At 57.3% G+C, this 22,558-nt stretch overlaps 1 protein-coding gene across 1 annotated transcript; it reads left to right on the top strand.

The window, feature by feature from the left end:
• The first annotated feature begins 6,986 nt into the window (after positions 1-6,986).
• DNMT3B (DNA methyltransferase 3 beta) lies at positions 6,987-22,558 on the top strand. Its single transcript, XM_058814744.1, has 19 exons — positions 6,987-7,091; positions 10,630-10,756; positions 11,397-11,500; positions 12,543-12,626; positions 13,126-13,314; positions 14,399-14,557; positions 15,336-15,443; positions 16,087-16,228; positions 16,588-16,716; positions 17,108-17,152; positions 17,637-17,716; positions 17,953-18,065; positions 18,436-18,619; positions 18,860-18,944; positions 19,396-19,634; positions 19,781-19,871; positions 20,448-20,596; positions 21,227-21,312; positions 22,417-22,558. Exons 1-19 carry the CDS (start codon positions 6,987-6,989, stop codon positions 22,556-22,558), a joined length of 2,361 nt encoding a protein of 786 aa, XP_058670727.1.

Below are 22,558 nucleotides of genomic sequence, written 5' to 3'. Positions count from 1 at the left end.
GGTTTATAAACAAGGAGATAAGCAGCTAAGTACTACTAATGATGGGGAGTTAAGAGATATTTCCTGGTTGTCTGGATGGAAATAGCTTCCAACTTCCTTTTTTTCCCCCTCTACCTCCCAGACCAGTTGGGAAAGTTTCTGTTTCCTAGATTCAAGGTGCGACTGTGCACCTCCTCGATTTTTGGGGTGAAAAAAATGGATCCTAAATATTTAAGACACCTTTAAACAAGGGACATATATTGGAACAATATATTCTGTATATATTTTGGAACAAAATATATATTCTGCATATATATTGGAACAATGTATTCTGTATTCATTTCTGTGGTGAACATCCGAGTCAGCATGTTTAAACCATGGGAAATCCTTGCATCTAAAAATGAGTTAATTTGAACTAAAAATCCTCGAGGGAATGGGATGCAGGGGGTCGTACAGGATACCAGTATGTGTGAACACAGAATTCCTCTCTAGCTTTAAAATCCTGCATACAGCCCTATACAATTTTTCCCAAGTGTAAATTAGTAGTTGCAGTTAATTATCGCACATTTTCACAGCTGCCACATCTCCCCCTGTACTCTGTGTCCCAAAACCTGAGAGCAGGCAAGAGTCAGCGTTCTGCCTGGTTTGCAGCCGAGGTCAGCCGTGCAGGAGCAGTGTGTGGTGGATCTCTCCTTGCCGTGTCCTCCCGGGGTGATGCTTTCGGAGCTCCTTAAGGGCGCTCTGGGTGCGCGCGTGTGCGAGCACGCCGCAGCTCCCGCAGGACGGTGATGCCAGCGATGTTAAACTATTTCTCAGGCAGAGAACCAAATTCTTGGGGAAAGTTGAGTGACGGGATCCAAGAAGAAGAAGAGTCTCGGCTGACGTACGTGATCACAACATCCTGTTCAAACATCTCCAGGAAATTCTGTGGTGCTTCCCCCTGGGCTGGCATGCGAGCGCCATGAGCTCAGCCATGGCAGGGGCGGCTCTGCGCTGCCAGAACGTACTCGGTTCCCAAACCAAGAAGGATTTACAGGAATAAAAGAGCAGGTTGCAGGGTGATGGCCGTGGTTATGGGGGTGTCTGGCGGGGGATGGTGCTCAGCGTGCGGGCAGAGCCCCAGGGCTGCCGTAGGGGTGCAGGCAGCCATCAGCCCATGGGTGCTCCTGCCAGGCCATTCTCATGCAGAGCGCGTTGTGATGGACTCATCAGAGCTGAGGACAGGCCAAGGGCAGCAGTTTGGAGTTGCAGGTATGTGCCCTTGTTCACCATAAATACCAAAGCAAATGCAGCAGCCAAAGAGCAACGGGGACATACACACACACAGGAAGTCTGAAAAGGGTGCTCTCCAAACGGAGCAGAGGATCCATGTGCCCTACTTGAGATGCATTTTTCAGTTTCATTTCACACGTCAAACCTGAAAAGCTTCCTCAGCACTTGGAGACTGTTACTCCTTATTATGTGTTCCCTAGAGATCACATCCTGGGGTGTCCCCATCCTGTTCTCTGATGCCATTATCTATGCCAAGCTCTCCCAGCCCTTTACAGCTGCTCCCAGGTCAGCCTTGCAGCTGAAGTGGGGAACATTGCCTGCATTTGCCAGCCTGAGAAAGGCCTGGAAAAGGCAAGAGTGTGTGAAGAAGCCAGGGGGGCTCTCACCCAGCTGGTCAGAGCCCATCTACTCTCTGATGTTCTGCCCACCTGCAGTGTCTGCCTTGGGATGGAAGCACTAAGACAACATCTCCAGATATAGTCTGAGGGATGCTGTGACTCCTCCTGGCTGCCCAGCTGAAACTTCTGAGGAGTTAGTTCTGTCCTCCGGGATAAATGAGATCTCTGAGACCAGGATTTCAGTTTCTTCTGCAGTTCAATGCCCCATCACTCTCCTCAGCCTTTGGTCCCGGGCAGACACTGCAGGAACAATTAGCTGCCAGCTTTTCATGCAGAGGTGGAGCAGGGCTGGGAGTTCCACTGCTGGGCTCTGGCACACTCCTGCCTTGCAGCCACAGGCAAAACACTCCCTCTTTCCCCCAGCTCCTCTGCTCCTGAGCAGGGACCATAATCCCTGACCCGGGCAGGCAAGAGCAGCTCTGGAGCTGGCCTGGAGGGAGGGGGCTCTGCAGGCAGCCACCCCCTGGGAGCAGCGCTCCTCTTGATGAAAGTGGATGTGCTGAGGAGGGTGGTTTGGGGAGGCCTCGTCACTTCAGATTAGGCTGTAGCAGGCGTATCCTGTTTTCGAGGAAAAAGAGGATTTTGTGGCCAGCTTTGTTAGAGAGGCATTGAAGATTTTTCTTTGTGTGCCTCGGCGTTTGAAGTTTGCAGGCGGTAGCTGCAGACTTTCTAGATGTTCTGGTTACACGGATGACACTTATTTTTAACCTTATTTTTATTAGAGGTTTGTATCATGTGGGCCTGGCCAGCCCACAGGAAGGGCTAGAAACTTCTTGTAGGAGGGATAACATTTCCTATCTGTGTGTAAACAGCAATTCCCCCCAGATGGGAAAAGCTAGCCCAGCTGTAAGGCAGGCTGGGGCTGTATTCCCACATGTGGCAGCAGGATGAGGCTCTCCCACAACAGGAACAGACCTTGCTTCCAGCAGCCAGAGCCCTGCTGAGTGGCACAGCTCTCCCCAGACTCAGGAGAGGTGCCAGGAACAGGAGACCTGCTCTGGGGAGCTGTGGTGAGGAGCTGCCGAGAGCTGTGATGGAACAGCACTGGTGGAGCTGGTGGAGAGGCAGGCAGCCAGCACAAGGCTGGGGTGAGGGCTCAGACAATGAAGATACTCGTGGAAGAGGAGGAGACATCCTGTGGGACGTGCTCTGATGGGGTCTTGCAGTGAAGAATGCTGTGCAGTGAGAATGACATTATTGTGGGCTGGGAAAGAGCCTCTGAGCTGGGTGTACACCAACATGGGAGCCCCAAAGCCTGAGCACAGCAGGAGCATCGTTGCCAACCTCGGTGGAAAGAGAAGTTCCTCCTGCTCTGAGCCCCAGCTTGCATCTGTCCAGGCTGATTTAATGGTGCTGGTGCTCCTCCCTGCCTGCAAGAAGACTAAACAAGTGCTCAGCCATTACTGGGATGTGGAACCTGGGACCCACAAGATCCGGAGGTGGCGAGGTTACACTCAGCTGTAGGTAATGGCACATTTATTTATTTGTGGAGGATCTCCAGGAACGCTGCTGTGATACATGGAGTAGGTCCCAACCCAAATCCTTGGGTGCAAAGCAAAAGATGGGAGGTGGTGGCAGCCAGAGCAGAGCTCTGTGCAGGGAGTGGAATTGCCTGGCCAGGGTGACAAAGGAGAATTTTAGGAGGAATTAGAAGAGAGAGATCTGGGTGGACAGAGAGGAGCTGGGCTTGGTGCCATACCCCAGGTGTATTTTAGAGAAGGCACTGCCTGAGCAGCCTTCAGTGAAGGGTTCAGGGTTGGGAGTGAGGAGTTATGTGTGGAAAAGCTGGCATGGTTGCTGGGAAGCCTGTGAAAAATGAGGAGTCACTTCCAATGTGAATGGATGTTGCCAGTCCCAACTGTGTGACAGTGACAGGGAATGTCTCCTTCAGCTGGTGGGTCACTGGCTCCATGAATTTGAGATGCCAGCCAGCCAAAGGAGCACAACCAGATGAGGGAATGGTTCTGGCTGGAATGACATTTTGCAGAAGCTGAGCAGCCCAGCCTTGCTGCCAATGGGCAGGGATGTGTCCGTGGCACGGAGTGCAGAGGACATGCTGCTTGTGCCCAGGGGTGCTGAGGGACCCCCCAGGTCTCCCTCCCTGCTCACATGAGCCCTGGTCAAGCTGCCTGCTCCTTGCAGGCCTGCAGTGGAGGAGCTTTGCCCACACAGCCGTGTCCCATCATTGGTCTATGCTGGGTGGGAAGCAGTGAAGGAGCTGCTTTGGTACTCTCCTGACAGAGACTGCTGATGCCAGCCCTGGCTGAACAGGAGAGCCTGGAATGTGTGGCAGGAGCCAGGGTATAAAATCTCTGTAAAGGTATCTTGTTTCCCATGAAATGACGTACACATTCTCTTGATTGCTATGAAATAAACTCCCAGCATCTCTCTGTGGTGTGTGTAGCAGAGACAGGAAAAGGATCAGGCTGTGGCTCACTGTCTGCCAGAGCTGCTTTGTCTGGTACCAGACCTTTCCCACAAGCAGTTTGCAGAGCCTTGCTCTCCTGAATTAAATGATAACTGAAGGGCAGAGAGGGAAAGAGGGCGTTTCGGCTGGCGGGAGATTGATGGCAGGTCAGGGAGGCCAACAGCAGCAGGAAGGTTTCCGCAGAAAGGGAGAGGAACCCGTGGATGCTGGAAGGGCTGATTCCACCCTCACAGTGCCCTGGAAACTCTCAGGAGCACAGCTCTCAAAAGCATTTCCCTTTCCTTAATCTGGGAAAACAAATGGGAGTAAAATCTATTTGTTTGTTTTAATCTACTCACCCGAGCTGCGAATAGGCTTTAGGTTTATGTGGTGCATGTTTGTTTGAATGGCGATGTTTAGTATCCCCAGGGGCTTATTCAGAGTGGGTTTCTCAGCTCCTCCTGTTCACTTGCAGAGCATTTTTCACATTTGCTGCCAAATTTTTCATGCTTGTGTTCTGCAGGGATGGAGGTGTGGTTTGGGGGAACCTGCTGTACAGGCCTGGGGCTGGTCCTGCAGATTTCAGACACTTTGGCTAACTAAGATTTCCTCCTGACCTTGAAAGCTCATTTCTATCACACCAGGATAATCATGTTGCTTTTCTTACTGTTATACACTTTTCTGCTGAATCTAGAAGTAATAACAGGCAAGCAGGGAAGATTATGCCCCACGTGGACTCCGGATGCTTTGTCTGGGGCAGGAGAGGCGCGGGCTGTGTCCCTGGCCCCGGGACAGCCCTGCAAGTGCCTTGCCTCTGGACGGGAAAGAACAAACAAAAACTGAATGTGAAACTTGTGAGGCTTTGTCTGCGAGGTTGTGCTGCATGGGGCAGTGTGGGTGCTGCTGGAAACCGGTGGGCAGAGCTGGCTCGGTGGGCGAGGGCTCTGCCCGGCCCTGGGGTGCCAAGGGAGTCTCCTCTGCCTCGGGGATTGAGCTGCGTGGGGCTCCGAGGGCCGAGCCCCGGAGAAATGATGAATCCTGGGGGATGCTGGGCAGTGGAGGTGATACCAGGACGCCGGCGGGTACCAGGGGGTGGGTGGGGAGCCCCGGTAGAGTGTGAGACACCGGAGGAACGTGGAGCCTCCGGAGAGGGATGCTGAGCCCCGCGGGGGTGATGCGGAGCACCGGGGAGGGTCTGCGGGGAGCCGGGGCACGGGGAATGTGGGGCGCCAGGCGGTGTCCCAGGCGATGTGGGGCAGCGGATGGGGCACATTGGGGCACCGGGGGGTGCGGAGTCACGGCGGGGAGGATGTGGCGCGCCGAGGGACGAGGGCCCTGGGGGAATGCGGGACCCCGATGGGCTTGGGGGGCCCGGCGGGTGCGGTGGTGCTGCGGGCCCCGCGCTCCCCTCCCCCGCCATGGGGCGGCGAAGGAGGAGGAGGAGGAGGAGGAGGAGGGGCTGCCCAGCACGGGCAGGGTTAAAACGCCATGTAATCGGAGCGCGGGGCTGTCGGGGGCCGGCCGGGGCGCGGGCAGCGGCGAGCGGCGGCGCGGCCCCGCTGGACGGCGCGTCCCGCCGCGGCGCAGGTGAGCGCTGGACCGGGGCACCGGAGCCTGCGAGCCGGAGCCGTGGCACATCCTCGTGGGCGGCTTTGTTGTCCGCGGCCGTGGCGGGGGACAATGAGGCGGGAGGGGAAGGCGGCACCGGGCGCACCGGAGCGCCGGGCGGGAGCGCCCCGGCCGGTCTGGCGGCCCCGGTGCCCGGTAATCGGGGACTCGCGGCTTCGCCCCGCGGGCTGGGACAGGCGGCAGGGGGTGGTGGGCCCGACGGCCACTTGTTGCCGGCACTCGGCTCTGGGGCGTGTTGTAGGGATCACAGCTCCCACAGCTTCGGGCATGGTCCCCTAAGTCCCCCTGGTCCCGCCCACCCCTCCGGTCCCGTTGCAGCTTTGGGAGTTTCCCGCGGAAGCCCCGGGGGCGCGTCCCGACACTGTCACGGCGGGGCCGGTGCGGGACCCCCGCGACCCGCGGGGCCGGGCCGGGCTGAGCCAGGACTGCGGCGGGAGGGTCCCCTCGCGGTACGGCGAGCGGTGGCTCGGGGGGGCCGGGGTCCCCTGCCCGGCTCCATCGTCCCGGGCAGCGCCGCCTCCAGGCCGGGGGCACCGTGCGGAGCTGCCGGGGGTACCGGGGCACGGTGGCGCTGCTGCCCCGGGCCGAACACCTTTGTTTTCGGTTCTCGGTCGGGTGTCTGACAGCGCATCTTCCCTTTCTATTGGCAGGAAAAGAGGTTCCCGGCGGCGCTTCGGGCGCGAAGCCTCCCCGCGGCCGATCCGGAGGGACGGGGTGGCCGGAGCAGGTATCGACCGGAGGGCTGTGCTGGCATCCGCCTGCTGCCGAGCCCGCGGGGAGCCTCCGGGGAGGGGAGACCAGCGAAGAGGCAGGAATGAACTCTTCGGCGTGGCCCCAGCGTGGGGCACAGGTCCCAGGCAGGCCGGAGAGGGGAGCGCGGGGGGACCCCTGGGCGAGTGGGCGAGAGCTGGTCCTGGGGCGAGTGGTGGTCCTGCAACGACCTCCCTCGGAACGGGAGAGGGCAAGGAGGGGATGGCTGGACAGTGCTGCCCTCAGCAGTACTGGTACTCTCCTTTCCTGCCTCAGTTTCCAAATTTTTAATCAGCTGAGGAGGAGTGAGGCCGGGTATCCCAGCCCCACCTCTGGGGCTGGACGGACGGCCATGGGGACAAGCGAGGTGTCATTGTCATCTTTGGTCCTCTTGTTCAGGAGGAGAATGAAGCGGTGACGACTCCGGACAGAAGCCTGGCCACCTCCGAGCGGGCCTCACCTGTGCACCAGAGCCCCCCGAGCCCCCCGAGCCTCCAGCCCTGCCCGCAGCCCCTGCCCCAGGCCGCGGGGCTCGGCGGGATCCCAGCGGGATGAACATGGTAAAGAGCCCGGAGCCGCTGCCGCAGCGGTTGGCGGGGATGGTGGCTGTCCGGGAGACGTCTCCAGCCTGGTCTGCGCTGGGAGAGGAGGGGCCGGTTCGTGTTTTGTTTCTTTTCTTTAACCCAGCTTTGCTGCGAGGCAGCGGGGAGAGCCGGGGTGGGCGCCGGGGGCTGCGGGGGGAGCGGAGCGGGGCAGGAGGAAACCGGGGGAAATGGAGGGAAGTGCCGGAGCGGGAGAGCAGAGAGGCCAGGCACAGGAAGCGGGCAGGGGGAGCCTGCCCTTCGCCCCCTGCCCTTCCCAACGAGCACATCTGCGAAATCGACGCCTTTCTTACGGAACTGCCAACCCAGCAACTCCTTTCTTCCCAGGATTAGAGGGAAATGTTCGGTTTGGGGAGACTTTTAAAGGCCATTAGTGTGCACCACAGCCCAGAGCCAGCCCGGCCATTAGGGTCCTTTATTTCTTTTTGTTATTCAAACAGGGCTTGGGCGATGGCTCCATCCCAGCCATGGGTAAAGCTTCCCTCCAGCCTTTTGATATGCATGCCCCTGTCTGGAGGCAAAGTCCGAAACCTCCCCACCTCCTGGGGACATGCACCTGATAACAGGGCGGCCTCTTTTCTCAGCAAGGAAAACTGAAACCAGCCTGGGCCGGGCTGGAGGAGCAGCCCCGGGAGCAGGGGCAGGGGTCCAGTCCAGAGCACGGCCCGGCCAGGTGAGCCCTGCCCACCCTGCCCTCTCTGCCAGGTGAGCCCAGCCATCCTGCCCACTCTGCCTGCTCTGCCCGCCCCAGCGTGGCCAGCAGTCGTGGCCAGGCAGGGACCAGAATTCTCTCTAAGCAGTTAATGCTGTGGCATGGTCTTTAACCAGTTTGGCAAATCTTAAAGAAGCTGGTATTGCAAAATGAGGGCGGGCTGTGGAGTCAGCGGGTTCATTGTCTTCTCGGGTGGGATTTGGCTGCAGGGCACGTCCTGGTCACCAGGCAGTGCCGGGGCTGCTGCTGGTGCCGGGCTCTGGGGGAGCTTTGGGCCATGGAGCTGGAATTGTGCATTATTTGCCTCCTCATGGATTCCCATCTCCACATGGAGTGCATGACTGTGTTTGCAGGGCACTGGACAGTGCAAACACGGCAGGGTTGGTCTCTCTTGAGCCAGCCCATGCGAGGGCAGTGCTCTGTTTCTGATTATTAATGCCCTGAGTGCACATGCTGCTGTGTTTTTGCGAGGGGAGGCGAGGACAAAGAGCCAAGCCTTCCTCAGGAGCAGGAGGGGCTGAGCTCACAAGGATGTGGCTCCTGCAGGGGACCCTGGGTGGTCACTGGGCAGCAGGATGGGCTCCTGTGCCTTCAGCACTTGGTGCAAACAGCAGGAGAAGGGGTGGGAATTGCAGTCGTGCTGCATAGGTTCAGGATTTTGGGAGAGGCACTTTAATGAGCAGTTAATGCCACGGTCTGCTGTTCCCTTTCCCGGTCTGCTGTTCCCTTTCCCGTCAGAGGATGGTGGTGATGTCCTCAGTCGATCCTGGGCAGTGCAGCTGAGAAGGGCACTGAGCAAGCAGGGAATCAAGCAGGGAGCTGACGTGCCTGAGCTCACGGCAGGGCCTGTGGCCGTGCCATGGACGCACAGAGCTGTGACCTGTGGCTCTCTGCTCTGCTAGCAAGCAGTTCCTTCCAAAGGGATAACCCTTTTTTACCCACTTTATAACTGGAATAAAGGCCATGTGGGAGCTCCCTAAGCAAAGCTGAGCTTGGGCCGTCAGGTGTTCAGTCCTGGCAAGACCTGGTCACTGTCACCTCAGCCCTTCACCTCCCCAGTGCTGGGCTGACAGCACTCCCTTGCCTGGTGTGCTGGGCATAAGGCAGTCTGGGGCTGAGGAAGGAAAAGCCATTTTGAAGTGCAAGTTTGAACTTCCTGGACTCAGGTTCCTGACAAAGGAATGAATGCAGAGGTCGTCTGAGAGTCCCAGTGGAGTTTTGTGGGTGCAGATGTTTGGGAGGGCTGGGAGATATCCTTGCCTGCTTCTGTCCTCCCTGAATCTTACCTGCCTCATGCAGCTCCTTCTCCTTGTACTCTGTGGTTCAGATCACCCTCATGCTGGGAGGGCAGCCTCCCTGTAGGGATTCCCAAGGGACATTCACTTTTTGGTGAGTTTTGCTGGTTTTGGTGGCAGCATTGCTGCCAGGCCTGGCTGCTGCTGCTCTGCAGCACTGCGGGCTGGGGAGGGGGAGCAGAGCAGGAGGAGCTGGCCCTGACCTGGCTGTGCTGTGCCGTGGTGGATTCTGCATCCTGGAGCATCCGGGGCCATGTGGGACCATCCGCCTGGGCCGGGGGCAGGCGGCGAGTCTGGGCAGCTCCCAGGAATTGTTTGCTGGGTCTGGAGCAGATGTGCTGCAGCACAGGGATTTCTGCACACAGCTGTGGGGGATTTGCAGTGTCTGGTGCCGTTCCTCTCCTCCTCCCTTTGTCCAGGGGGGAGGCAGTGTGTGCACTGAGGTTTCTCACTGTGGAGGTGGGTGCTGGACACCTGCTTTCCTTTGTGTTTGAGTGTTACCAGGTTTTTAACTCTGCCCTCTGCGTCCAAAACATCAAACTCCAACTGGTCTTTGTTTGTCGGAGGTGCTGACAGATGATTTCAAAGCAGAAATCTCAATTGTTAGGGCAGTGGTTGGAGGCAATGCAGAGTGAGAGTGACACAGAAGGGGTGGTGGGCTGGAGCTGGGGTCTCTCTGGGGTCTCTGGGGCTGAGGGGGGTGTTCCTTTGGCTTCCTAACAGGGCTGTAGGTAGGCAAAGCCCTGCAAGCTTCTCAGCTCTTGAGTTACGTGCTGCTGAAATGACTGTGCTGCTGAAATGACTGGAGGGGCAAGTTGCAGCACAGACCCATAGCCCGGCAGTGAGGCAGCAGTTCATGGCATCCGAGTGCCTCTGGGAGGGCTGGGAGCTTCCACTTCAGGAAACAGGAGCCAAGGAGGGCACCCAAGGGAAGGCAGCAGAGCCCCAGCTCTGCAGGGGCATCAGGGCAGGGGCTGCCAGCATGCTCAGCCCCCTGCTCTGCCCCTTCACCCTGGGGCAGGGCAGCTGAGGCCAGGAGCAGGGGCAGGAGGAGTTTTGTCTCTTACAGAGAGAGTTTAATGCAGGCTCCAGGACTTTGCCCCCCATGGCAGGCTGTGCCTGCCTGTCCTGCTGCTGAGGAACAGCCCACCCACCTCTGGGCGTGCTGGGCAGCTGGAACACAGGAGGCTGGTGGCCCAGGGGTGGGCTGGCCCCGGGGGTGGGCTGGCCCCTGGTTTCAGGGTGGCCCTGTCTGGAAGTGCAGCTCTCCTCCAGACAGGGTCTGTCAGAGCGGGCTGGGGCAGCTCCGAACCAGCATACAGATGTTGGGGCAAAACCTGGTGTTCCCTAAGGATAAGTGGGCTGCATCTGGGAGCTTTTTTAGATGGAGCTGGTTGACCTTTAGGGCCACCACATTTATGTGCAAGTGCTGTTTATTTCCCAGGACTTTAGTTGCATCTCCAGTCAGACCTCTCTGCTAAGGGCACAAACTTAAAGCTGGCTCAAGGATCTCAACTCTGTCTGCTCTGCCCTCCCCAGGGCTTCCTTGCACAGCTGACTTTCCTTTCCATTCTGGCTTCTACAGGCAACCATAAAAAAGGAGAAGAGCCACGGGCAGGATGAGGCAGACTGTAGGGCAAAGCTGATCCTCATCAATGGGGACAAAGCACCTGGCGTTGTCCTGGAGGCCAATGGGAAGCCCAGCACTCCAGGTGAGGGTCACACACTGAGCCCAGAGTACTCCAGGGTGCACCCGGTTGGGATGTCACAGCCTCTGTCCCAGGCCTTGCTCTGTGCCCAGAGTCCCCCATGACTCCACTGGATTTCTGTGATCCAGGAGCACACCCAGGCCATGCTGTGGTTGTGGGAATGGGTGCCACACTGGGATGCTGCCTCTGCCCCTCAATAGTTTAACCCCCATGGAGTGAGGAAAGCAGGGGAGCCCCTGCAGCCTGAGGGGCTGCATTGATGCTCCTGGGATTCTCCAGTCAGGGTTCCCAAATCCCACCTCTTGGATCACAAGGTCCTGCTTTAAATGACCTGGTGACAAGCCTGGGAGAGCTGGCTTGTGGCCTCCTTGTGCCTCTGAGCTTTCAGGACCCAGGGAGTACATAAGAATGTCCTCATGCTTGGTGCTAGTCCCTCCCAGTTTTAGGGACAGGTGGGTGATCTGGGGCTGTGATGCCACAGTGGGAGCCCTGGGGATGCCACTTGTCTCTGCCCCCAGCCACGTTTCTCTTAGATGAGCTTTTGGTGTCTCCAGTTTGTGATATGGGAGCAGTGAGAGGCTGGTGCATGCAGGGGCAGGTGGGCTTGCAGAGCCTGAGGCTGCTCTGTCTTGGCTCTGCTCAGGTTCCAGGGGCCTGGGGCTGCTGCCCCTGAAGAAGGAGAAGGACAGCAATGGAGACCTCTCCAAGGACGACCTGGCCTGGCCACTGGATCTGCCAGTGCAGAGGGTAAGTGAACACCGAGGGTGCTTTTTGGGGGCTGTGTTTTTGGGTGGTATCTGGTGCCAGGATCTTCATCTCTTTCCCTCTGAGCTTCTCTAGTGCTCAGTGCCAGAGGAGCAGTCCAGTGATGAATGCAATACCCACAGCGTAATGTTTTAATTTTTAAATTCCTGCTTCTCATGATACAGCAGTAGGAGGGGGTGGTGTGGGATGCAGCAATGCCCATTGCATGTTGCAGCAGCCTAATAAAATGTGCTGATATTTTCTTTAAAGTCTTGGCTGTATTGAAACTCTGAAGCATCTCATGGCTCCCACTGTTGGGGTGAGCTGGACCCCAATTTCACCCACCCTCTTTTGTTGATTAGGTTGACAAACCTCCAGGGTCTGGAAGCATTTTTGCCTTCTAGCTTTATTGTTTTGAGTTAGAATTAAACCCCAAGGTTGGAGATCTGCCTGAGATGAGGCAGCTTCCAAAAGAAAGAGCCATAAATCCAGTGGGTGAAAATTGATCTTTCCCACTGTTTAGTTTGGGGGCTCTTCAGTGCAAAATCTCATTTAATTTTGAATCTCTGCTATGCTGGGTGCAGGCAGCAGGTCTGGGCTGGACTGTAACTCTGACCACCAGGGAAAGGCTGCCCTGGGTGCTGCTGTGGGAAGAGCTCCCATGGGCGTGTGAGGGCATCCAGGGTGTGTAATGGGTCCATGCCTGGGATGGGTGCTCTGCCACGGTCTGTGCTTCTCCCAGCATCCCAGTCCTCCCAGCTGTGGCTCCTGCTCTTTGTCATGCTGGGTGCAGTGGGCTGCAGCAGTGGGGCTCCTGAGCCTTGCAGAGATGCTGTGGAGCACAAAGTTGCCCAAAGGGGCTCAGCACAAGGCAGCTCCAGCATCCATCTGTCTCCTCTCACCTTCCCCAGGGCACGGCCTGTGGTGCTCAGCCCCATGAGGCACAGACTGTGGCAGGGTGTTTGGGTAGCAGGTGCAGCCCTGGGGCAGGGCTGGGGGGCAGAGCAGCCTCAGGCAGGTGCCCACCCTGTGCCTCCTGTTGCAGGCAGGGCGGACCCGGCAGGAGACGCGGCTCAAGGACCCAGCCCGCAGCGTGGAGCCTCTCAGGGAGCTGCCAACGCCCGTGCGGGTGAGGGTCTGCCAGGGCCAGGGCTCCCCTGGGGCTCCCCTTGGGCTCCAGGGACCTGCCCTGCTGCTGTGCCCTGGTCAGGTGTCTTCAGAGATGGTGCAGCCTCCCTGTGCCTCAGTTTCCCCTGTGAAGGGGTGTGTTTGTGCTGTATTTTGCCTCTGCTATAAACTTGGTGCATTGAGTGCCCTGGGGTGGATTTGGGACAGCAAAATGGGAGGGGGCAGTGGTGCACCATTTGCTCTGGGTCTGTCAGGTAAAAGCAGAGCAAATGGTGCAGATGCCCCCATTAAAGGCTCTCTATTAATGTTTGCAGTGGTGCCCTCACTCCCTGGCTCCCCCTCTCCGATCCCCACTGCAGGGCTGGGGTCCCTGGCTCCCCCTCTCCGATCCCCACTGCAGGGCTGGGGTGATGTGGGGAATGGTGGTGATGTGGGGCAGGTCTCTGCTCCCCCTGTCCCTCTCCCTGCTGCACTCACACTCCCCTGCCTCTGCCATGCAGAGCTCCAGGCGTCGCTCTGCCGTACCCACGCCCATGACCATCGACCTGACGGAGGAGGACTCGCAGGACTCATCCCAGAGCAGCAGCACACTCTCGGGGAGCAGCTCCCAGGAGGGCCAGAACAGCTCTGCTGACCTGGGGGCCGAGGAGGCAGAGAGCAGAGACATGGGCATGGCACTGGAGTACCAGGTACAGAGGGGCTGAGCTCTGCTCCTGCACCCAGGGTGGTGTGGGGCAAGGATGAACCTCTGTGACTTGTCCCAAAACTAACTTGGACACCTCAGTGCTGTTCCTCCTGCCCACCCTTCCCTGCATGCCTGGTGGTGCCAGGCTGTCTCCATCCATCAGGCTTGGATGCTTTGGGGACCAGCCCTGCCAAGCTGCCACTGGTGCCACACGTGGGCCCCCCGAGACACACATGAGTGTGCTGTGCCCTGCTCAGACAGGCACTTGCATGTGCAGAAAACATTTCTGTCGGGGATGCTGGAGAGAACTGAAGCTGCTGGGGCTGCAGAGCAGGATTTGGTGCCTGCGGGCCGCAGGGCAGGGCCCCAGACTTGCAGGAATTGGGCAATTGCATCTTGCTGCATAATTAAGTACGTAATTGCAGAACAAAGCTGGGAAGGAGGGCTCTGCAGGCAGAGAGGTGACTTTTCTCCGTGTGAGGTTCCTTGCTGTGCACAGCACCCAGTGTGGCCTGTGACTGGTCACATCACAATTCTTGACTCGTTTTTTCCTTCTGTTTTTTTGCTCTGCCACATGTCCTGCTCTCCCCAGCAGGCACAAGAGGAGGGTGGGTGGGTGTCCTCTCCCTGGGGTGCAGCCACACAACACAGGCTGAGCTGTGAGCCCTGTGAAGAGGCTGTTCTGTGCCAAGGAGGGCACACAGGGAACAGCCTTGGTGTGTTTGCAGAGACCCTGGCAGGGCAGGCAGGAGTGGACACGCACGGGGCCGGTGCCAGGTGGGCTGTGCAGGACAGAGCACGCATCACGCCGTGTGCCAGGCACGGGCTCAGCATGGGCTGGCACACACAGGCCTCCCCACCAAGCTTCAGCATGGATCAGGGCTGGGATATGGTGCTGCCAGGGGGGAATGGCTTGGCCTTGTGCTTGAGGGAGGGCTTGCAGTTTTTGGAGATCACTGCACTGAGGTTCTATGTGTGTGACACACATGGTGACACACCAGGGCTGTCCCCTGTGCTCCAGGGCTCTCCTGCATAACTTCCCAGACAAAATGGGGAGTTTTGGCTGATCTGTTGTGTTGTGCTTTCAGGATGGGAAGGAGTTTGGAATTGGGGAGCTTGTCTGGGGGAAGATCAAAGGTTTTTCCTGGTGGCCTGCAATCGTCGTGTCCCACAGAGCCACGGCCAAGCGCCAGGCGGTGTCGGGCATGCGCTGGGTGCAGTGGTTTGGAGACGGGAAGTTCTCTGAGGTAAGAGAGAACTTGGACTCTGTTTTGGCCCAGCCCAAAACACCCTCCCTGCACGTTTCTGCCCCACTCCCGAGGCTGGCAGTGGGGGGTGGATGTGCTCCTGCAGCTGCCCAGGCCTCCCCTCCCAGTGTTAAACATGGCCAGGCCCTGGCAGGTTCTCATGGCTCTGGTGTCTGTAACTAATCACTGGTAGGTTGGTGACAGCATCCAGACATGGGGACATCTGTCTGGCCACTTCACAGCGTTTTGTCCATGCTCCAGAGCTTTCCCTGTCACTCCCTGCCTGGGGAGGGATGTCCCCTCAGAGCCCCTCACAGAATCAGGGCATCCTGAGTTGGAAGGGACCCACAAGGATCTTTGAGTCACACTCCTTCCCTGCACAGGACAGCCATAAAATCCCACTATATGCCTAAGAGTGTCATCCAAACATTCCTTCAGCTCTGTCAGGCTCCTGCCATGACCACTTCCCTGGGGAGTGTGTTCTAGTGCCATGAACCTTTTCCTAATATCCAATGAGGATATTTCCTATATCGAGGGAGGATACCAACCCCTCCCACGCCGCAGGCAGGAGGGAGGAAGTGCTGTGCTGGTGTCACACCAGCAGTGCCGGCAGAGGGTGCAACCCACCCGTCCTTGTCATGCTGCTGCTCTTGGCAGAGCTGCCACCGGGCTCCTCCTGCGGCCACAGTGCTGCAGCTGGGGACTGCACAGTGCTGGGGGGAAATGGCCCAGCAGGGCATTCCCATCTCACAGCTGGGATCTTGGTGCTCTCTCCCAGGTTTCTGCAGACAAACTGGTGGGACTGATGGCCTTCAGGCAGCATTTCAATTCCTCCACGTTCAACAAGCTGGTGTCCTACCGCCGTGCCATTTACCACGCTCTGGAGGTAACCACCAGGGGTGAGGAGGTGCCAGATGAGCCAGCTGGGCTGGGGGGCCAGTGGGATAGGATGCAGCAAAACCCTCCTTTCACTGCTGAGATTGTTTCCAAGTGCAGCTGTGGGGCCAGACTCTGCTTATCCTGAGGGTTTGGGGGTAGCTGCTGCTGCTCCAAGGTCTCACAGCTCCAGAACCCCAGGCCAGGCTCCCTGTGAGGGCTTGGACGTGGCAGCATCATGGAATCATGGCAGCAGGGCAGTGCCAGGCTGGCCAGAGGTGTCCCAGGGCAGTGCAGGATGCCCTTTGAAGTGCAGACCCACAGGCACCTCTTCTGCCTTTTCTTCCTGGCACTTGCCATGGAGCAGAATCTGGGAAAGAGCTTTGGCTGGGCTGTCCCTGCTTCTGGCTCCTTTGGGGCTGGTGGAGGACAGATGGGCTCACTGCAGGGATGGAGGCACGGGGCTGTGGCCAAGGGCACGCCCAGAGTGGGAATCCATCAGCTGCCACCATCCCAGGGCCACTAAACCCTGCGTGTGTGTGTGTGTGTGTGTGTGTGTGTGTGTGTGTGTGCTGGGTGGGGAGGAGGCCTGGGGCTGCTCCCCTGACAGAGACCACCCTGTCCCCCTGTCCCCTGCTGCCCATGCTCCTCAGGTGGCCCGGAGCCGGTCGGGGAAGACGTTTACAACAGGCCCCAGGGAGTCTCTGGAGGAGCAGCTGAAGCCCATGATTGACTGGGCAATCACTGGCTTCAAGCCCCTGGGGCTCAAGGGACTGCGGCCACCCAAAGGCTCAGGTGAGGTGGTGGCATCAGCTGCCGGGGGGTGGTGGGGGCTGGCATGGGCAGTGGCCACTGTGGGCTGCCCCTGGCTGAGCCTGCTCACCCTGTGCTGTGGCCATGCCAGTCCAGTCCCAGGGGGATCCTGGGGCTTCTCACTGTGACCCTCAGTGGCACTGCAAAGAGCTGGAGCAATGCACCCTCCAAGCCCCATGGAAATCACACCTGGCAGAGCCTTGTGCTATGTGTGAGGACCCAGGTGACCAGGAAAGGTCCTGCTGTAGCTGGGGTGAGACCTGGCAGGGCTTGGCAGGAGGTGCCCTGGGCCAGTCCTGAGGCTGGAGGCTTGTCCTTGAGGAGGTTCCTTTTCCTTGCAGAGAATGGGGTGCTGAGGAATGGCACAGAGGAGGTGGTGTCCCTTGAACAGTGTCCCCCCACCAAGAGGCTGAAGACCTACCCCTGCAACAGCAGCAAGGAGCAGCGTGTGGAAGAGGACCAGACCCGAGGTAACCAACACAGAGAGCTGGGGAGTGGCTTGGCCTGGGCTGTGCACCCCAAGAGCACTGGAAACCATTCTGACTAAGGGCTTGGCTCAGGGAGCCATGAGCCTGGTTTCTGAAGGCAAAAGGTCTGGTGGTGCTGACTTGTGCCTTAGAAGACACCAGCAAACACAACTGCAAGACATGGGCTGGGCCCCACCAGCTTGGAGCATGTGCTGACACTCTGAGCTCCAACATCTCCATCAGTAGAAGGATGGGAGCTTTGCACCAAAATCTCTCAGCAAAGCTGGAGTAGTTCTAATGCAAGAAATAAGGCACATGTAAGCAGAATGCATTTAAACTTTGTAACACAAGGAATGATAATGTCTTTTTTTTCTTTCTTTTCAAATTTATAAAGAGCAAATGGTTTCTGACATTACAAACAACAGCGGGAAGCTGGAAGGTAAACACTGGCCCTGTCTCTCCTTGGAAGAGGTGTGAGGTGCTGGGGGTGCCCAGCAAGGGTTTTGTGGGTCCCTTTTCAACTGCACCATGTAGGAGGGGGGAAAGTGCTGTGAATGCAGGGTGCTCAGGGGGACAGGGTGCTGAGAGTGACAAGATGCTGAGAGGGACGGGGTGCTGAGGGGAACAGGGTGCTGAGGGGAACAGGGTGTTGAGGGGGACGGGGTGTTGAGGGGGAAAGGGTGCTTAGGGGGACAGGGCGTTCAGGGGAACGGGGTGGATGGGGTGCTGAGCAGCTCCTCCATGGGAGCCACAGCCACATCTGGATGTGGCTCCAAGGGCCTGCCCCATTTGGGTGCAGTTCTGAGGGCAGGCTTTATCCAGACACGGCTCCAGCCTCTGCAGCCTGTGGTGGGGTGTAAGGGGGCCCTGCCCTGGGTGCTCCCTGCCCTGGGTGAGCACAGCTCTGTCTCTCTGTCCCACAGATAGCTGTTTGTCTTGTGGGAGGAGGAATCCGGCCACCTTCCACCCACTGTTCAAGGGGGGCCTCTGCCAGACATGCAGGGTAAGTGCTGCTGTGCTGGGGCTGAGCGGGAGCCTGGGAGAGGATGGGGCTGGCCATGCTGTGTCCCCCACACTGAGGGGCTGTCCCTCAGCATGTCCTCACCACCTTGAAACACTGAAACACTGCATCTCCAAAATCTCGGTGTGTACTGGGAATGGAGCAAAGCTGTGTTTTCCACTGTCTGAGCACTGCTCCTGATCCTGTGTCCTTCTCTGCTCCCGATGTCCTTTTGCTAGGATAGATTCCTGGAGTACTTCTACATGTATGATGAAGATGGGTACCAGTCCTACTGCACCGTCTGCTGCGCAGGCAAGGAGCTGCTGCTCTGCAGCAATGCCAGCTGCTGCAGGTGAGCCCCATGTCTGCTCCTGGGCTGAGGGCTTGGCATCATTCCCAGGGAGCTGCAGGAAGCAGGGTCATCCTCCATGAGCCTGGGAAGGGACTGCGCTTCTCCTCAGTTAGCTGCCATGAAACATATTGTGACACAGTCCACCTACCCTTACTGAGCCAGGTATCACCTGAATAAGCCCTGTGGAGGTTGGCAGGAGACTTACCCATGCCTTGGTCACCAGCTTGTGTTAGCAGCTCTAAAAACCAGAGTACTGTCTGGAAAAATATCCTGTAAAATGGTGGGGGCTCTGGTCCATGGCAGGGGAGACTCTGGGGTGACCCAAAGGGGTTGCTGGGGTGACAAGCAGAAGCTGTTGTGGTTTGGGCAGGTGCTTCTGTGTGGAGTGTCTGGACGTGCTGGTGGGGCGAGGGACGTCAGCCAGAGTGAAGGAGCAGGAGCCCTGGAACTGCTACATGTGCCAGCCCCAGCAGAGCCGCGGCGTGCTGCAGCGCCGGCAGGACTGGAACGCTCGCCTGCAGGACTTCTTCACCAGTGACAAGGGACAGGAATATGTAAGGGCTGGGGCAGGGAGCCTGGTGTGCTGGCATGTGGGGAAGAGGGTCACTGAGGGCAGGGTGAGCTACCTGGATTTCCTCTTCCCTCTGCCTCGGTCTTGTTCACCCAGCCTTTCCAAGGGTGCCAGGTTCTTGGTCCTGCAGATGCTTTCCTGAAGGTGGAGGTGCTGCATTCAGAGCCTAATGGGATAATGCAACACTGCCAGGGCTGGGGCTTCATGGCTGTCTCCATTGCAGGCTGCACCCAAAATCTACCCAACAGTTCCTCCAGCGAAGAGGAGACCAATTCGAGTGCTCTCGTTGTTCGATGGGGTGACAACAGGTGAGGCAGTAGGGAAGCACTGCTGGGCAGCTCTTAGCACAGGGCATTGGGGATGAATCATTCCATGGACTCAAACTTGTCTGTAAAAGCATGGTGGGGAGTAGGGGGTGAAAGCAGGGAGATGCCCATCAGAAAAGGGATGAGGGCAGGGTGTCCCTTTCCTGCTGTAGAGGGTTGTAGAGGAAAGGAGGGATGGAGGGGAGGGCATGTGTGGGCACCTCACACGGGTGTTCCTGCTATGCCAAAAGTGTGATCTGGGGTGGCTGGTTCCCTTGAGAAGCCAGAGCTGTGGGGACACCAGTAACCTGTACTCTGAAGTGCCTGAGGGCAACTGGTTTGGCTCAGTTCACTCAGCTCTGGCATTCTCCTTTCTGGGAGCAAACCTGCCTGGAGGAATGGGTCAAATAAAAGTTGACTCACCCTGAAGTTCTGTTTAACTACACCCACCTAGGACATCCAGGAGCGGCCACATCGAGCGGTGCTGACGAGGGAGACTTGGAGGCTAAAGAGAGCAGTGCCACCTCAGACCTCTGTCCGTGGGCAGGGTACACAGTGCTGAAGGACTTGGGCATCCAGGTGGAGAAGTACATTGCCTCAGAGATCTGTGAGAACCCCATGGCTGCGGGCAAAGTGCGGCCTGAGGGCAACATCACCTACGTGCGCGATGTCAGGAACATAACCAAGAGAAATGTGAGCTCTGCTGCTGTGGGAGCCCAAGGGACAGGGCACTGTGGGGACATGAGTCTCACTGGGATGAGTTTGTGCCCTGCCCCATGGGGAAGAGAGACCCATTTCTGTGGCATCCCCTAACAGTCTGGACTGTTTGTTCTCTGTAGATTGAGGAGTGGGGTCCTTTTGACCTAGTCATCGGTGGAAGCCCCTGTGACGACGTCTCGCTTGTCAATCCAACCAGGAAGGCTCTGTTTGGTAAGGCTGCTTTGCTCTGCTGGGCTGCATACCTTGGGATGGTCCTTGGCCATGGAGCCACCATATGGGTAGTGGTTCAGCCCCGGGCTGTATTGCTGATGGGCTGTCTCCATACCCATCTTGGGGAGGGCAGCCAGGCCCCTTAGTCCATGCTGGTGCCAACCTGTCACAGACATATTTTATGAAAAATACTTTCCTTAAGATTTTTCCTCCTGAGAAGCTGAGAGGCCTCAAGAACAAAATGTAAACAATGATTATCTGCTGCTATAGAATGCAACAGGTAGATCTGTGATTGGTCTCATGTAGTTGTTTCAAATTAATGGCCAATCACAGTCCAGCTGTCCAGAGTGTCTTGATCAGTCACAAGCCTTTGTTATCATTCCTTTTCTATTCTTAGCTAGCCTTCTGATAAAATCCTTTCTTCTGTTCTTTTAGTATAGTTTTAATATAATATATATCATAAAATAATAAATCGAGCCTTCTGAATCACGGAGTCAACATTCTTGTCTCTTCCCTCATCCTAAGACTCCTGTAAACACCATCACACCAACCTGCTGCTGGGCTTTTTCCCCACAGAAGGAACTGGCAGGCTGTTCTTCGAGTTCTACCACCTGCTCAACTACGCCCGTCCCAAGGCAGGCGAGGAGCGACCCTTCTTCTGGATGTTTGAGAACGTGGTGGCCATGAGGATCAACGACAAGAGGGACATTTCCCGGTTTCTGGAGGTAGGGATTGCTGACAGCTGTGGGAAAGGCCTTGGAGCAGGTGACATTTGCTGGGCTGTGCAGGGTGTGCCAGGTGTGAGGGTCTGGCTATGGTTTCCTGTGGCCCTGATGCAGGAAAACCCCCTGCCTGGTGCACATGCCAAGGAATCAAGTTCAGTCTTGGCTCTGGATCCTCCCCTCTGGCTTTCATCAGGTCAAGCCCAAGCACAAGTCCTCTGGGGGAGGGGTTTTGCCAGCATTGCAGAAAGCATCTGTTCCCAGCAATGCCTGTTATTTCTAGGGAGAGGGGGGGTCAGGGAGTGGGAAGGAGTTTTAACTCTGTGGTAGCCAGGATGGGTTGTGGGTCAGCAGGAACCACTGGTGTAAAATCACATTAAAGGCTGATCCTGGTTCATGGGAACCAGCACTGGGCACACTGTGATGGTCAATAGCTGCTGCCATGGCCTGGGAGCTCATGTGGCCACCCAGGTTGTCCTCTGGTGTGAAACAGGGTTTGTGGGAGCTACAACATTTTCAGGACTTGCTGACCACTTTTAAGTCCCTGCAGTGCAGTGGGAAGGGCTGTTCATGCAGGAGAGAATCAAGCTAACATTTCCTCTAACTTTTATTTCCCCTCTTTTTGGCTTGCAGTGTAACCCAGTTATGATTGATGCAATCAAAATATCAGCTGCCCACCGAGCTCGTTACTTCTGGGGCAACCTCCCTGGGATGGACAGGTAACCAGTTTGCTGTCCTTGCATCTCTCACGGTAGTTTTGGTTTATTTTGTAGTGCCCTTTCGAGTTTTTTTGTCTCCCTGGCTCTAAGCCCAGCTCCTGGGAGCAAGGAGCCACAGCTCCGCATGGGGCAGCTTCCCTGCAGTGATGTGCACATGATAATTAATGCACTCACTAATGAGCAAAGATGAGACTGTGGGGGAGAAGTGTAGCAGCATCCCCTGCCCTGGCCTTGAGGGTTTTGGAGGGAGCAGTGCTGGGCTTGCTCAGGATGCTCTGGTGGGTCTGGCTTGGGGTGCACAGGTTGATTGCCTGTGGAGTCAGGCCCAGGCAGATGTGGGGTGCTGTATGGCAGCCCTGTGCCCCAGTCAGTGCCATGCTTGTGGGTTTATGGAGGGAACTGAGTGGCTGCTGTGGCTGTGGTGGGTGGTGTGGGGGAGCTCACACCACAGCCAGCAGCTGCTGTGGCAAAGCATGAGTGCACCCTGCTCCACGCTTCACCCCCTGAATTCACGGCAAAACACAGCAGAAGGACTGGGAGCAGATAAATCCAATTACAAGCAGTCCATCACACCAAATATGTGTGACAGAACCTGAAGGTTTTGCATCATGGATGCTTCTGGCCAGTAAACACAGGACTGGGGTTTAATATTTTTGCTTGCTTATATTTAAATTGCCAGTATTTGTTGGAGTTAACACTGAGCTAAAGGCATTTGTAAGTAAAATAACAATTCCAAGCCTTTGTCATGTGAAATGGCTGTTGGACTTTCATCTGTCTGATTGTAAGGGAAGTGCCCAGCCCATGACTCAGAGATACTCAGTCCTATCTCCATGGAGTAGCCCTGGGGCAATGAATGCAGAGGTGCTACTGAGCAGAGGCAGGCTGGATGCCCAGGCACAGGAGCCCTGCCAGAAAATCCTACAAGGTTCAGGGCACTGGGGATGGTGGAAGCCACAGCCAGAACTGCTCGGGTTGTGTGGGGCTGGAGAGCTGAATCCCTTCCCCACAGGAGACTCCTGGTGCTCACTGTCTTTGGGTGGCCTGGGAGCAGGGCTGCCCAGGGGAAGGGATTCCTGCTCTGCCTCACGTGCCCTCTCTCTGCAGGATCTTTGGCTTCCCCCTGCCCTACACGGATGTCTCCAACATGGGCCGCGGGACTCGCCAGAAGCTGCTGGGGGGCTCGTGGAGCGTCCCTGTCATCCGGCACCTCTTCTCCCCACTCAAGGATTACTTTGCCTGTGAATAG

This window comes from Ammospiza caudacuta, chromosome 15 (assembly GCF_027887145.1).
Source record: "Ammospiza caudacuta isolate bAmmCau1 chromosome 15, bAmmCau1.pri, whole genome shotgun sequence".
Lineage (NCBI taxonomy): Eukaryota > Metazoa > Chordata > Aves > Passeriformes > Passerellidae > Ammospiza > Ammospiza caudacuta.
Note: the sequence above shows the minus strand (reverse complement) of the source record. Positions and strands in the feature narration are given on the sequence as shown.

Bases quoted from the DNA above. Each gene is read 5' to 3' on its own strand.
- DNMT3B (XM_058814744.1), top strand. From the start codon at position 6,987: ATGAACATGGTAAAGAGCCCGGAGCCGCTGCCGCAGCGGTTGGCGGGG. The intron at 13,315-14,398 runs GTACAGAGGGGC...TTGTGCTTTCAG, and splicing joins GCATGGCACTGGAGTACCAG to GATGGGAAGGAGTTTGGAAT. The intron at 18,945-19,395 runs GTGAGGCAGTAG...ACACCCACCTAG, and splicing joins GTTCGATGGGGTGACAACAG to GACATCCAGGAGCGGCCACA.